This window comes from Exophiala dermatitidis (assembly GCF_000230625.1).
Source record: "Exophiala dermatitidis NIH/UT8656 unplaced genomic scaffold supercont1.2, whole genome shotgun sequence".
In the NCBI taxonomy this organism is placed as follows: domain Eukaryota; kingdom Fungi; phylum Ascomycota; class Eurotiomycetes; order Chaetothyriales; family Herpotrichiellaceae; genus Exophiala; species Exophiala dermatitidis.
Window position 1 is genome coordinate 2,945,173 of NW_008751647.1, and position 14,383 is coordinate 2,959,555.

The 14,383-nt window shown below is 53.7% G+C and overlaps 4 protein-coding genes across 4 annotated transcripts; 1 reads left to right on the forward strand and 3 right to left on the reverse strand.

Annotated features, from left to right (window-relative positions):
* Positions 1 to 70: 70 nt before the first annotated feature.
* On the reverse strand, positions 71 to 3,774 carry HMPREF1120_02527 (uncharacterized protein). The gene is made up of 4 exons (XM_009156570.1): positions 3,331 to 3,774; positions 3,199 to 3,233; positions 1,250 to 3,146; positions 71 to 1,200 (listed from the first exon to the last, which is right to left on the reverse strand). The coding sequence occupies exons 1-4, from the start codon at positions 3,498 to 3,500 to the stop codon at positions 909 to 911; spliced, it is 2,394 nt and encodes a 797-aa protein (XP_009154818.1). The 5' UTR covers positions 3,501 to 3,774; the 3' UTR covers positions 71 to 908.
* Positions 3,775 to 4,147: 373 nt separating this feature from the next.
* Positions 4,148 to 5,511, forward strand: HMPREF1120_02528 (2-dehydro-3-deoxyphosphogalactonate aldolase; the record flags this gene model as incomplete). The annotated part of the gene is made up of 2 exons (XM_009156571.1): positions 4,148 to 4,969; positions 5,020 to 5,511. 2 exons carry the CDS (start codon positions 4,148 to 4,150, stop codon positions 5,509 to 5,511), a joined length of 1,314 nt encoding a protein of 437 aa, XP_009154819.1.
* Positions 5,512 to 5,608: 97 nt separating this feature from the next.
* Positions 5,609 to 8,809, reverse strand: HMPREF1120_02529 (mercuric reductase). The gene has a single exon (XM_009156572.1). It carries the CDS (start codon positions 7,849 to 7,851, stop codon positions 6,214 to 6,216), a length of 1,638 nt encoding a protein of 545 aa, XP_009154820.1. The 5' UTR covers positions 7,852 to 8,809; the 3' UTR covers positions 5,609 to 6,213.
* Positions 8,810 to 8,830: 21 nt separating this feature from the next.
* HMPREF1120_02530 (fatty acid oxygenase PpoA) lies at positions 8,831 to 13,654 on the reverse strand. Its single transcript, XM_009156573.1, has 3 exons — positions 12,493 to 13,654; positions 9,424 to 12,412; positions 8,831 to 9,336 (listed from the first exon to the last, which is right to left on the reverse strand). Exons 1-3 carry the CDS (start codon positions 12,820 to 12,822, stop codon positions 9,158 to 9,160), a joined length of 3,498 nt encoding a protein of 1,165 aa, XP_009154821.1. The 5' UTR covers positions 12,823 to 13,654; the 3' UTR covers positions 8,831 to 9,157.
* Positions 13,655 to 14,383: the final 729 nt, after the last annotated feature.

A 14,383-nucleotide genomic window follows, 5' to 3' on the forward strand; every position in this document is an offset into this window, starting at 1 on the left:
CAATTGTACAAATCCAAACTGCTAATAAGAAGTACGACAGCTTGAATATGAATATTACGAATTCGGCAGATCTGGGATTGTGCCGTCATGTGACTGGCATAGCTTGGCAATCACCTGACCAGCTTATTCATTCGTGCAATGTTCATGTTGTGCGTGCAATTCGCAGTATCTGCGTGGGAGCTGTGTGAAGAAGCTCTCTCTACCACCATTTGATCCTACTATGAGGAGCTGTTTTTCCTGGATCTGTTGCGCTCGACTTGTCGTCGGTTGCACGGTTGTACCGCTGCCATCTGCTCCATATTTGGTGACAAGCCGCCCATTGCACCCCACAGGAAATGCGCCGGCGGTCTAGTAGTCGAGTGGGACTCGACGGTGGGCTCCCTCAGGCTGTCAATGTTTGTCCCTGCCTTCTTTGGCCAGCTCGTAAGCATGACTGGTAGAAAGTTAAAGTTTCTTGGGACCCGGCGATTTACTTTTGGAAACAAATGATTCCACATGGCTTATAGTATGTCGCTAGTGGTAGGCGGCAGGTCCAAGTCCCTTAAACTCCCAAGTTTGGGTAGAGACGATCCTATTCGTCATTATTATGTTCTCCCCTTTTATTAGGCATCGCGCAAGGCTGACTCCGGTTATCAAGCCTGCAGCTGTTCTGCTCGCTCATAGCGGCTGACCGCCGAACCGGTATCTAGCCAGCACGGGAACTGATCTGCGGACATCAAACGTAAGTGTTCAGTCGCCATCGGGTCTTCAGTATCGGCCGAGTGTTGCCTGCTCATAATAACTTTTCCCGGTTGAAACCATACTTTCGAGAGCTATGAGAACTTGCCACCTCTGCCATTGTAGGCATCCTCACGTGAGGCTAGGCTTCCGCGGAGGGCCTCGGAAGGGCCTTGTCCCTAGCCTTGTACCTAGCTGGCGTGGAAAAGCCAATCCGCTTCGGGATTTGGGACCGCAAAGTTAGGGATCATGGCGCCATTCATCGATCCAAGGTCTTGAGGCGCAGCTTGCCCGAGGCTTTGCGAGTTCCCATTGTCGACTCCTTCCTGTGTCATTGGCAAACGTGGAAAGTTGAAGAGATCGAAGACGTCCAAGTATTCGAGTTCGTTGGGGGCCGGAGTATTCGCCCGTGTAGGGTGGTATGATTTGACGGCGGCCGCGTGCGGCTGGCGAGTAATGAGGAAATCCAAGTCGTATGCACATCTATTTCAACATGTCAGCATTGGCCAATCAACTTTGGTATCCCCCTTACCGGCGCATGTCAGCGAGTATCTTGACCGTGGACGGCGTCACAATCTCTCCCATGGTGCCGCTCGCCCGTTGTGATTGCCGGTACTCTCCCAATACACGGCTCAGTATATCACTGTACCGCTTTGCAACAGGCCAATAGTCGCCCATTTCAGACAATGTGGTGACGAAGAAGTCGATATCAGGGTCCACCTCGTGATCCATGGTCGACCCATGTACCAGCATCACTCGGGACCCCACCCAGATAGCAAATGCAAACGGAGGTCCCAACCGGTCCAAAAGACCATTGAGCTTAACGAAACGACAAAGCTGACGCAGGTTCTCGACAGCAGATAAGCATCGCTGCATGGCACTGTAAGAGGACGAGAAGATCGGAGAGGTCTGGCTGGGGTAAGCTGCCGACGAATTCAGCCTAATCACGGTTAGACAGTATGCGGCATGCAGCATGATCCAGCCCGTGCTGGTATTTTTGGCAGGAATGTTGGATTTGAGGAGCCGCGTGATGTTGGCAAACTCGTCCGGCAGACTGAAGTGCCAGGCGTTCAAGTCGCTGTCAAGGGCCCGATATGAGCCTTGCCACTGCTCCACATCCGCCAGTGATCCAATGTCAATTGGTCGTTTCAGAAATTGGTGGATGTGACCGAGAATAGCCACCAGTTCACAGTGGTACGAGAAATGTCCATGAGTCTCGGTCATTCCTGTCGTGTATCGAGGACGTTCAGGGGGCCGAAACCACCGAGTCTCTACCGGTTTGTTGGCAGCGAAAAGGTCATCTCGACAAGGCAACCGTCGGTCTACCTCTTTCTCGTCGAGGGCAAACTCGAAGGCTGTTGCGATGGTGGCATACCGATCAAGGAGGTAGACCGCCCAGAAGAGCCTCCGTCGTTCCTCATCCTCAATCCAGCTCTTCGGCTCGGGTAGAACCGAAGCGCGAAGTGTTGCAATGGACGGGTACATGGGTGAAGCAAGTGTAGAACTTGATTCGACCGCAAGACCCAATTGCACCATGCTCCTACTGATCAGGGCTAGCAAGTTCCATGCAGGCGGGCCGTTGGTGGTCCCCGTAACATCTAGCGCCAGTATGACCAACGCCTGCAATGCCCTTACATTCGAATTCTCCAGGCCGAAAAGTTGGACCCGTTGTTTCGATGTATCATGGTAATGTTGGCGGCTCTCCACCGTCAATCGAGGATCCTGTGAAAACCGCAAAGACGTTGCCACGATGGCGTGCAACAGAACTCTGTCTGCTTCGTCAAGCGACGAAGAGCCGAACAGAGTGTCGAGAGTGGTTTTCCTGTCCAGCAAAGGAAGCCACGTATTGACGTGCCTGAAATAAAGATCAACCAAGGAGTATAGAAGATCATAAGGGGGTAACATGGCCGAATGTTCATTGAACACCTGAGTGCCCTGGTATCCCGTTGTCGAATGAGGCGATGTGAGGGCGTGCGAATGTACGGATGGCGTATAGTGACTCTGAGGAGCGACCATCTGTTGTTCTGGAATACTAGTCGAGTGCTGCCCTGGAGCATAGTTCAATGACCCATGGCGAGAAACGGACGATGGCAAATGCGGGTCAATAGTCGGCTGCTGAAATTGCGCCTCGTCCCCGTACGTGCCAGCTTCGGGACCGTAGGCAGCGCCTTGTTGCCCCTGCAGGTCGACTTCTTGCCCTCTGGACTTCGAGACGTGCGCATTAGGCGCAGCAGACGACGAAATGGAACATGCCTCGCTCAGATGGGCTGCCAGCTGACGCCCCTGCTCCTGGAGAAGCGCTTCCAGACGGTCGAGCCTCCCTTCAAGTTCGCGGCCATATCCAGCTCGAAGCCCAGGCTTCTTTCGTTCCTTGTATTCACATGGATGGTCGTTGCGAGAGCACCAGCCACAGGCAGGCTGGGCGCGATCTGCGAGCACTTGAGCCCAAGACTTGTCAGTCAAGGAAAGGGAAGCACATACCACACTTGACCTTTCTTTGCTTGCAAGCCTCGCAACTATCCGGGTTCTGCATCAGCACACATACACAAGGCCGACTGATACAACGGTAGCAGCCAGGTGGGACACCGTGGTATCAGACACGCAAGCACGTACGTGACATTCATAGGCCTTTTGCGTTTCTTGGAGCCATCTCGGTCATCCTCTCCGCCGGAGTCAGAGTCGGAGGGGGTAATGGACTGGCCGCGCAGCTGCGTGGACGAGACCCCTGAAAGACTCCTATGGCCAACCTGATTGTCGTAGAGTTCTAGTTTGGTCGCATTCATTGCAGCTGGATCACGACGGCAGCGCGAGGGACATTCTTGCACCGAGGAGGATGAGGTTGGATCTCGGACCGAGATTGAGAAGACGCGCCGAAGGGGAAAAAAGCCGGGGAAATTCGAGCCGTCACGTGCTGCGTCCTGCCAAATGTCTGCCAGTGTCAGACTGAATTTGAACACCAAACAATCACAGCCTCGCTCTATGAAAGCCTTCCGAGCCTCATCACGCTCTGTTCGGCGGAACGGGTTGTCTCAGGCTGTCCTGTCGCTCTCATCGTAGCTCTCTATACGCTTCTTCCTCGCCGCGGCTGGAACCGTCGAGACCGTCACGTTCAATTGTTCTCCGGCCGTGTCCGAGCGTTTCTCCGCCGCCCGGCAAGCACTGCACCGACGAGCGAAGCCTTCCCCAATCGTCACTTCTCTTACTTAGTATTTGTGAACCCCTCTAAACACCGACAACCATGTCGTCCGAGTCTCTTGTTCCTCTTATTCCCCTGTTACGTCCTCGACTTGCTCAAAGTCGTCAATTTGCGATTGTTCAGCATCTACCACCCTAGTCGCCATCCCTGAGGAGCGGATAGTTACACCTCATCATACGGCTCCGCCTACTGAGCCCAACTCAAACCTCGACCCCGCTCTAACAAGGCAACCCCATGGCTTCTGTCAAGTCATTTCCCACGATCAAAACCGTGCGGACCTTTGTGATCGAAGGTGTGGGCTCCGGCGGCGACTACCACAATGTCAAGGGTGGTCACTGGCTCATTGACAACAAAATTGCGACGCCCATGTCCAAATGGGAACAATACCGCAAGTCCCGCACGTCCTTTGGTATCAACGTTTTGGGGTCATTCTGTGTCGAGATTGAAGCGACAGATGGAACCAAGGGATTCGCGACTGGTTTCGGAGGCCCTCCTGCGTGTTGGCTAGTTCAACAGCACTTCGAACGCTTCCTGCTCGGCCGAGACCCTCGAGATGTGAATGACTTGTACGACCTCATGTACAAGGGATCGATGTTTTACGGACGGAAAGGTCTTCCAGTGGCGGTCATTTCGGTTATTGACTTGGCTATATGGGATCTTCTGGGCAAGATTCGGAATGAACCCGTTTACAAGATGATCGGTGGTGCTACAAGAGACAGGCTTAACTTTTACTGCACAGGACCCGAACCGGCGGCTGCCAAGAAGATGGGATTCACTGCTGGCAAGGTTCCCCTGCCGTATAGCGCAGAGGAGCCGGACAGTCTGAGGAAGAACATTGCCTTCCTCAAGAAACACCGAGAGGATGTTGGGCCGGATTTCCCGTTGAGAGTCGACTGCTGGATGTCTTTGAATGTCCCGTACACTATTGAGTTGGTCAGCGAAGCAAAGAGACAGGATCTCAAAATCGACTGGTGGGAAGAAGTCCTGTCTCCAGACGACTTTGATGGATTTCAATTGTTGAAGAGGGCGCATCCAGACACCAAGTTCACCACAGGAGTAAGCTCAACCCTCTTTGCTATACCTTGACCCACGACTGACTTTGGCAGGAACACGAATATTCTCGTTATGGTTTCCGCAAATTGATCGAAGGCCGAAATGTCGACATTATCCAGCCGGATGTTATGTGGTTGGGGGGCTTGACTGAGCTGCTGAGAGTCTCCGCCATGGCCTCGGCGTACGATATCCCGGTGGTTCCGCATGCCTCGGGCCCCTATTCATACCATTTTGTTGTCAGCCAGCACAATGCGCCATTTCAAGAATACCTTGCCAACAGTCCAGACGGCAAGAGTGTGCTACCTGTGTTCGGAGATTTGTTCTTGAACGAGCCAATCCCTACAAACGGTTACTTGGATGTTAGTGTGTTGGATAAACCTGGATTTGGTCTGGAATTAAATCCCAACGCTAGATTGGTTGATGCAACTGGGTTATTAGGGATGAAGCCGCAGAAATCCTTGACGCCACCGAATGAGGGAGACCAGAAGACGACGAATGTTGAGGTCAACGGTGCCTTGCCAATTGTGGGGGATCATGTTTCCTGAAAAAGGGGTCTGATCCGGTGAAGAGCCGTTCCCGTGAACGCCGACTGCTCTCAAATAAACCATATATAGCTACAGTATCCATATTTTACATCTGCAAGGGAACATCCCTGGATGAACCGCACAAGTTTCCGGTACTGGCACAAAGATGTCGAGTTTATGTCTGATCAGAAGAAAAATGTCATAGCGAGCTTGCCTGCCAGGTCTGAGTTGGCAATAATGATAATTGAAACAGGACACAACCTGCAAGTTTTCCATCCACATCACACGATCGCTTGAAGCATAAAAGTAATAATCATCATCCGCGCTATAACACAGTCATAAAATTACGGTTGATTTCTTTAATTTGATCAGCTTCCATTCGAGTTCAACAGCTACACCAGACACGCGGCGTTTCCTCCATGGCACAGGCCCAGTACTGTATCAACCCACTGTCCCACAGGGAGCTGCCTGCCTGGCCGGGCCATTGACGGACTCGGCGCCAGCAAAAGAGGGAAAAAAAGGGCTGCCTGGCCATCAAACAGCACCCTGACTGAGACTACAGACAAAATCAACGTACTGTATCAATTGACTCAACCATCATCATCAAGATAAACGTTTGTTCGCTGTTTCTGACAGGACAGGGGTACACGATGCCAGCCAGATCTCGGTTCGAGGACCGCCAATGCCGTGGCACCACTGGCACCGATTACTGCACCTTAACTTTCATTCCAAGAACCCCCAAAGATTGTTCAAGCTCTCCGACAAACAAGGGTGAGCAAAGATTGCATTTTCCAACTTGCCATAAGTCAAACCTCCCATCATGGCAAGCTGGACCATACTCATGGTCTCGCCGCCCTCGACGCCCAAGCACGCGAACCCCAGAATATGTCTGGACTCGGCGTCAACGACTGCCTTCATGAGTCCCAGCGATTCATCCATTTCCAGCGCCCGCGCCACATATGCCATGGGCATTTTGGCCACTTTGATCTTTTGGCCGTTGCTCTGGGCGCGTGCCCGAGCCGCCTTTTCTGTGAGCCCGACGCGGCCTAACTGGGGGTCGGTGAAGATTGTATATGGGATTAATCGGTTGGCTGCCGTTCTGGAAGTAGCAGTACCGCCGTCGTCGGCCACTGTGGACTTGTTGATCAAATTGTCCCTCAGTACGCGGTAATCGTCGTACGAAACGTGAGTCTGCGCAGGGCCACCTTTGATGTCTCCTAGGGCATAGACATCTGCCGCCGTTGTACGGAGGTATTCGTCAACTTTGATGAAGCCGCGTGCGTCGACTTCGATGCCGGCAGCACCCAGGTTTAGCGATGCAGTGTTTGGAAGCCGGCCTGTTGCGACGAGGACGTGGGAGGCGAGGAGGGACTTGATGATTGGTACTCCCTTCTGTTCATCTCCTCCGGTCTTATCTTCGTCTCTGGCGCCACTGCCAGCGGTATCGGCATCAACTTTCTTGACTTGGCCGTCGTCTTTGTTGTTCTGTTGCTGCTGAATCTCCACCTCCACGACGATTTGGTCTGGAGCTATGTGAGAAACGTGTCGTGTTTGCGCACCCAGATACACCTCGATGCCATCATCAACAAAAATCTTGAGCATTTCGGCCGCCACGTCGGCGTCTTCATTAGGCAACAGTTGCGGAGCACGCTGGACGAGAGAGACACGCGCCCCGAAGCGACGCATCATCTGCGCAAATTCGCATCCGACGGCGCCGCCGCCAAGCACGACGAGATGGTGCGGCACCTCGGCGAGTTCCATGATGCTGGTGGAGTTGAGGATGTTGTTGCCCACGGAACCGTCTTGCTGCGCAATGGTGTCGTCGCTGTCGGGTTTCGTCACCACCAGCGGCGCCGGCGAGCAGCCAGCATTGATGAAGATCTGGTCGCCGGTAAGAGAGAGAATATATGTAGGTGAGGAGACGTTGCTGCTACCTGAATCGTCTGAAGTCGTGTTTGGTGTTGTTGCATTCAGCACCACTTCAACTTCCTTTGCCCCCACGAACCGTGCCGTGCCCCATATCAGATCCAACCCCTCCGTCGCGGTAATTCGTGCTTCACTGCCCCGACGAAAACTGTCGACAATATCCCGTTTCCTCCTTCTGACCTTTTGCATGTTCAGCGTCACGCTATTATTGCTTTGGATCCGCACCCCATAATCCCCTGCTCGACGCGCCAGAGCCGCGACTTTGGCGCTTGCCACCATGGTCTTGGTCGGCGTGCATCCTTCGTTGATACATGTCCCGCCCACATGGTGCGCTTCGATCAGGGCCGTGTGGCGTCCTGCTTTGGCGAGCGCCTGGGCTAGTGGGCCGCCGCCCTGTCCGGACCCGATGACAATGGCGTCGTAGTGCTTCGACATTGCATGCGCAAGAGAGGGAAATGTGGTGAAACGTCGCTCCTGCTGCCTGAAACCCACGCTGGACGATGCTGTGGAGACTGTGGCGGTAGGGACCAGATCTGCACGAAACAGATATGATCGCGTCGATGCTGTTGTCGTTGTCCCTGTTCTTGCTTCCTCTACCAAGCGGCCACGGGTGACGAAGCCCGAGCCGACCGCGGTCTTCCAACAATGGGACGTTCTGATGGTGATCGTGGTGGAGGTGTGCGGTGTGTGGTGACACCAACAATGTTGATGGTATGGTATGGTATGGACGATCAAAGTATCGAATTAATCTCCTCTTACCAGCTGAACCAGAACCACCCACCGACTCACTAGTACACAGGATTTCCACGACCGGCCGGCTCGTCAGGGAATTGAAAGTAGATATTATTGCCAACACCTGGTTCGGTTCAGGGCGTTTGCAAGTCCAAAAGAGAGCAAAGAAGAGTACAATCAATCAATCAACCAACCAACCACTCACTCATGCCATTCGGTTATACCTAAGTTATATCGACTGGGTGGTTGTATGTATACGGTATGTCACACCACATAGAGACCTGCCCGGTCCCTTTCTACAACGTTGTAAACACACAGGTTCCATGGTACGGTCGAGTCGACTCCGCTTCTCCAGACAGATAAACACCGGCCCTGGCCCTCGCTCACTGTAACATCAGTCGACTGCAAAGTTGAGTCAGCCTGCACTCACATGTGGCATGCAGTGTCTCCCCCGCCCCGGGAGCTGAGTTGAGCTGACCCGAACCCTGGTGACTGTGCAATGCAATGCACTGCGCTTAATCAAGTTTGGCTCGATTTGTAATGCAACTGGATCGAAAATGCCGAAACTCAGTGAATGAGTGGTCTGCTCCAACAGTCTAGCTTGAAAGTTAGGTATTAGAGCCTCTCTCCCTCTCTCCTCTCCCTCTCTCCTCTCCCTCTCTCTCGTTGTTACAGTGGGAAGACACTGGCAGTAGTGCACTAGCGTTACCCGCCAGCAATACCTATAGGTGGACTGGACTCGTGTTCTGTTCGGACAAGGAAGAAACAATGGACGAGGCGACCGATTTGTACCGTTCAAGTTGGACATCTCTAAAGACTCAGAGTGATGATTATACGTGATGGCACGAAGAAATATCCCGCTAGTATTAGTATCAATATGAACTTGCTAGATACGCCCCGTCAGCCTACATTATAACCGGCAATTTAGAGTCATCCAAGAGAGCGGCGTGGGTGCAGAATTCCAGTTCTTCATCACTCATCTGCAACCAACGGTCAAATTGACTGCTTCTTAAGCAGTGCCGTTTTCCATGTCGTGGTCCCCGTCTACGCCATTGGTGCCGTTGGTGGCAACTCCTGGTCCTGCCATGTCACTGTCCTTAATCTGCTCCTGGATACCCGGCACGCCGGTGTCACCGGCGAGTTGCTCGGGTTGTTCTCTGGACAGGCCGTCGTGATGGACTTTGAGGCCTGTAGACGTGGACGCGCGGTGATTGTTAGCAAAAATCTCACCAAGCAAACCAGCAATATTCGAAGTAAACACTCGGCCAAACTTACTGGTTGGGAAAGGCCACCATGAGCTCCAATTTTCCTCCATGTACACTTGGATACTGCCGGGGCTGGGCTTCGGGTCACTGCTGGTAGGGTTCGGCACAGGGACAGTCTTCTTCAAGTGTCCCTGAGGACCAGGGGCGCGGCGCAGGTTCTTCAACTTGGCAAACACTTTTAGTTGAGCTGCCATGGCGACTTCGACCATGGGGCGGCCAAGGCAGGCGTGCGGGCCGTGTCCATGGTGGATGTACAAGGACCGATCACGCGACGGATCGATCTCTCTGGGATTGGGGAACACGGTTTCGTCCAAGCCCGCGGTGATGAAGTCAGTATAGACCGAGTCGCCGGCTTTGATATGGACCTTGGTGCCGTTGTCATCGATGACAGTGTCGGTGTTGGCTTTGCGAAGCAGCCCAAACGCCGCAGGTGCAAGGCGGTTCGCCTCCAGCGCATACCCCTTGAGCTTGTCGAAGTCGGCCGGGTCGTCGGACCAGGCACATCGTTGGATCTCGGCCCAATGCTTGTCGTGGTACTCGTCGGACAGGTAGATGTCCAGCATCTGGGTGAAATGCTGCGCCTGTGTAGCGACAGCCGCCGCTGCGGTGGGGATGATGGCCCACACAACATCGTCGACGGTCTTGCCACCTTCGAAAAGCCGCTTGAGGAACCTGGCCCCATAGTCCTCGAGAAGTTGCCCGGCCTTGCCCATCGGGAAGAGATCGCCCAGGTGCAGCAAACTGCCGGCATGGACGGCCTTACAGACAATCTTGACAAGCTCGGCGAGCTTGTCAGTGGCTTCTTGGGCCGATGCTCGCAGCTTGAATGAGCTTGCTGTGTCGCCGTCCAAGAAGACGTATGCAAACAGCACGGACAGGGCAAGGTAGAGCTGGTCGACTTCCACGCCGATCGGGTTCTTGTCGCCCTTCTGCTTCAGCGGGAGATGGAAGAGGCGAGCCACGAAGATCGCGTGGGACGGATTGCCAACGTCCCGGCAGGCATCCAGCTGATACCATTCGCCGCGTAGTCGTTCGGACCGCGCCACCACAAGTTGCGTGGTGAGGTCTTCGTAGAACTCTTGCACTTGCGCAAGGCCATTCACCGGGCAGTACATGGCCTTCTGGACCTCTCGGCGTTGAGTCGAGTTGGCTGCGCTGTCTCCACTCAGCATGTAGTCATGATGAGTAAGATATGATGTGTGCTCGCCCCAGGGGACGCTGAAGGAGCTCTGGTCTCCCAGAATCTTGGTCACGCCTTTCCACGATCTGATCGAGGTCGGCACGCCGACGTACGACGGCCGCTGGAAGTTATAATCTTGTTCCTTGCCGAGTTTCCTAAGGATCTTACGGTTCTCCTCGGGGACGGTGAATGGGAACATGGCGTAAACCGAATTTCCACGGTAGTACAATGGAAGGGCTCGCATCAATAGGGTATAGATGCACCCGCCCTGGGCAACAGCGGGGTTAGATTGGACTGTCGACCAACCCCAGTTGGTCAAATTCGCTGGCGTGTAGTCAATCGTGTAGAACCTGTCGCCCCGAGTGAGTGCAACCGCATCGGCGAGAATGGTCCGGGAAACGGTATATCCGGGACAGAGACCAGAGCCCGGATCCAAGGGATCCTTCGCATCTTCGGCCACCAGACCAGGGTACATTTCGACGTAGTCCGGTTCCTGATAAAGGGCTTTCAGCGCCCGGGCAACCTCCTCGTCTTTGGTGATGTCGGAAAAGCTCTTGTGTGGCTCGAGTTTGAAGAATTTGCGAAATTCGTTGAGCGTGGCCACGTTCCAAGCCCGGGCTTGCCTCATACCCAGAGTCTCGATCAGCTTCATCACCACAGGCACATTCCGGGGCCCGAAGGCACAAGCCACGTCCTCGGTGGCGTCGCTGAGGATGTTGATCAGATCTTCGTCTCGGAAAGTGCCTCGTTCGGTTCGCTTGTACTTGCCGCCGTCCAGTTCCCATTTGGAGGGGTCTGGATCAACTTTCGAGAGCCACTTACGGAGTGCATTCAATAGGTCAGCCTCAGTCACCTTGTTGACATCCTGGCCCGGAAACAAGGCCTGGTACAGTTCGTTTGTCCACTTTTCGTCCTTGACGCTGATGGCCGAATGCCATCTGTAAACGAGATTGAACTCTACGCTGACTTGATTCCCGATCCCGCTGGGTACCCCCGCCTCGGTAAAGATATCGGCGAAGTTCTTGCGAGGGTCGAGGGTCCAAGTGGTGTCAGCCCGGTTCAGGTTGAGTATCGTCCTCACGTAATCGATGAGGATGATGTTGACATACAAGCCGCAGGTGATGAGTCGGGCTGTCTGGAAGAGATCGTTGTCCAACTTGGCAATGCCTTTGGTGTCATTCTCGTCCCGGGGGATCTTGAAACGGCCCCCTTCGTTGATCTCCTTCAGCTGCATGGCCACATAGTTGTGGAAACGGTTGAAGCAGACGACAATTGCACACACTCCGGGCGGAAAGCCAAGAATGCGGTTTTCTGAGAATGTGTCCGGCTTCAGGAGGCCGTCCTTGAAGGTTCGGATCTTCTTTTGGTCTTCCTCACTGCTGCCGTATAATGGTGCCAGGTCCAAGTAGGAGGATGTCTTCACAACTGAATAGTCTCGCTCATCGGTATGGAAACAGTCATGAATGATGATGGTGGCGAGGTAGAAGAGCATACTGGAAAGCTTGTTCGGATGCTCTCGGGCTTTCTCGCCTCGTGCAAACACGGCGTCAAAGATGACTCCCGGGTCTGGGAGGACCCCAGGCTTTAGGGTTTGGGGTGCCACGGTCCTAGCATAGTATGACCCGGCCTTGCCAAGGTGCGGATACATTATGTTGTTGTTTGAGCCGTCGGCAGTGCGGTACTTGTAGTTGTCGCCCTCATAGGACAGAGGCGGATGCTCAAGAGTCTCCCATAACAGCTTGATGAATTGGCCGGTTAGAGTACCCAGTGCTTCTGATTCCACAGGCAGTGTGGCTGCCAGTTGAAGAATCTTCTCCATCTATGAAGGGGATGTATCAGACAGGGTGCCATCTACCGACCAAGTGGTCGGCAATGAAGCAATTCAGGTTGATAACGTACCTGATATTGACGGTCATCGACGAGGCCGCCATCGAAAAGCCTTGTATCTACCAAGGAATGAATCAGGGCAGCATTTTCGCCTAGACGAGGCGCTTGAGAGGCAATGTCCGCCAGCAGTCTTGCCAGCAGCGGTCTTGATTCTACGGACGCCCCATTGACAACTGGGTTGGTAGGGTCAGAACCAGAGCCTGCAATGCTCTCGAAGAACCCTTTGATGGCGCCAAAGAGTCTGGAGCTGGTGGCATCGTCGCCAGCATCAAGAGGTAGATTGTGTTGTTCGTCCATGTTGCTGCTGATGGATGTAACTGAAAGCTTCCTCTTGTTTGACATGGTCTCCGAGCACAGTCAAGGCTATATATGTAAGGCCTGAGGCATAAAGCAGAATCACGCGTAGACGGCGTGTAACAGCACATGTTTGAGCGGGTCGAACCAGAGGGCGAAGCAGAAAAAGGCAAGATGCTTACGCAGACATTGTTTAAGGATAGCGACAGGCAACACGCAGAAAAGCAACGCATAGAGGTATTGCACAATGAATGCTGGCGTTACAGCTCATGGCTGAGTACTGAGCTGAGGTTCACCGGCCCCATGCAAGGCGACCAGGGTGGTCTGGCCATTGCGGCGCGGTGAGATGAGGGATTGCGAACAGAGACAACGCCATTGGTAAGAGCGATCTGTACGCTTGGATTGTTACCTTTCAGCTGGCCGCCTTTCAATCTCACCCGCTCGACGAATATGCACTACGCGAGGCAGGGATACACAAGGTGGCTTCTTGATATGCCCGAAACTGGTGACAGTGGAACCTGAGGCTGGTGTTGCCGTGCGCTCCAGATTGAGGGGCTGTCAGCAACAATGTTGCGAGTGGTGATTGCTTCGAAGATATCTGGCCTTGAAAACACACTTTCTCTTGATATGGTCTTTGGGAGTCATGGTCTTTCACCTCGGTTGAAGACCGCTTGGATCATGCGTCATAGGTTGTCGTGAGTTCCTCGTGGTAAACCACCTGAGGTACCTTGCTTACCTGCTGAGCCGCGCACCACTCGGAGAGGGAGGTAAGCAGGAATTGCACGAGCACATGTCGCGGATGCCACCTTCAGCCTCCACGAACTAGACCGAGTTCGTTGGGCGACAGCGCCCAGGTGATACGCCAGGCGTCCGAGTCTAGCCACAAACACTGCGTGGTCCTTCTGCTGTTACGAGATTGTCATGCCGGTCACCGTGCGCTATGTGCAATAGTTCTCTGTGTTTGAATGACAGTCCTACATCCACAGAGTTTAGTTATCTGTGCTTTCAACGACCGGGCCGGACTTTTGTTGTTGCCCTTGATGATATCGTCTTCCGTGCAACAAGAGATTCCGTCCTTGATTCGGGCAAATGGCTTGATTGAGCGGTGCTGTTTCGTCAGGGAATCATAAGTCAGGCGGAGGCTCAAGGCAACGTAACGACCAAGGGTTTCTTGACCCTTACCCGGTGCAGGCCTTCCCGACTGGGAGCGTCAGCTCCGATGTCAGCTGTCAGGCTGGTCTCGATGCCGTACAACAGTAGGAGACGTGGGTTCCCGAATCGCTACAGCCGTGGAGGGGAACCCCGTAGATAGCTAGATATACCCAGTTCTATCGGTGTCCATGTTAATGTCTTCCTGCACTGCTTTCGCCTAGTTGCATGTGCGAATACACAGAAGTACCATCTGTACTCAGTGAGTGTTATACATAGCAGCTGTGCGGTTTCTAGTGAAAGGGCTGCATTGCAATCCGGCTAGGTGACTCTGATGCCTGGGCTACCTAGCTGGTATGACTGCTCACAGAGTCCAGCTAGTACGTTCGCAACGGCTGAAGGAGCGGTTGGGACAGCAGCCGGTGCGAGATGCGTCCTCGTAAAAATGCTTCTGCTTTAG

What these genes read in the sequence shown, in the direction of transcription:
- HMPREF1120_02530 (XM_009156573.1), bottom strand. Translation starts at nt 12,822, where the DNA reads ATGTCAAACAAGAGGAAGCTTTCAGTTACATCCATCAGCAGCAACATG. An exon ending in TCGATGACCGTCAATATCAG is followed by an intron (nt 12,413 to 12,492) that starts GTACGTTATCAA and finishes TCCCCTTCATAG; the next exon opens with ATGGAGAAGATTCTTCAACT. An exon ending in ATGGTGGCCTTTCCCAACCA is followed by an intron (nt 9,337 to 9,423) that starts GTAAGTTTGGCC and finishes CCACGTCTACAG; the next exon opens with GCCTCAAAGTCCATCACGAC.
- HMPREF1120_02527 (XM_009156570.1), bottom strand. Translation starts at nt 3,500, where the DNA reads ATGAATGCGACCAAACTAGAACTCTACGACAATCAGGTTGGCCATAGG. An exon ending in AAAAGGCCTATGAATGTCAC is followed by an intron (nt 3,234 to 3,330) that starts GTACGTGCTTGC and finishes GAACCCGGATAG; the next exon opens with TTGCGAGGCTTGCAAGCAAA. An exon ending in GCAAAGAAAGGTCAAGTGTG is followed by an intron (nt 3,147 to 3,198) that starts GTATGTGCTTCC and finishes AAGTGCTCGCAG; the next exon opens with ATCGCGCCCAGCCTGCCTGT.
- HMPREF1120_02529 (XM_009156572.1), bottom strand. Translation starts at nt 7,851, where the DNA reads ATGTCGAAGCACTACGACGCCATTGTCATCGGGTCCGGACAGGGCGGC.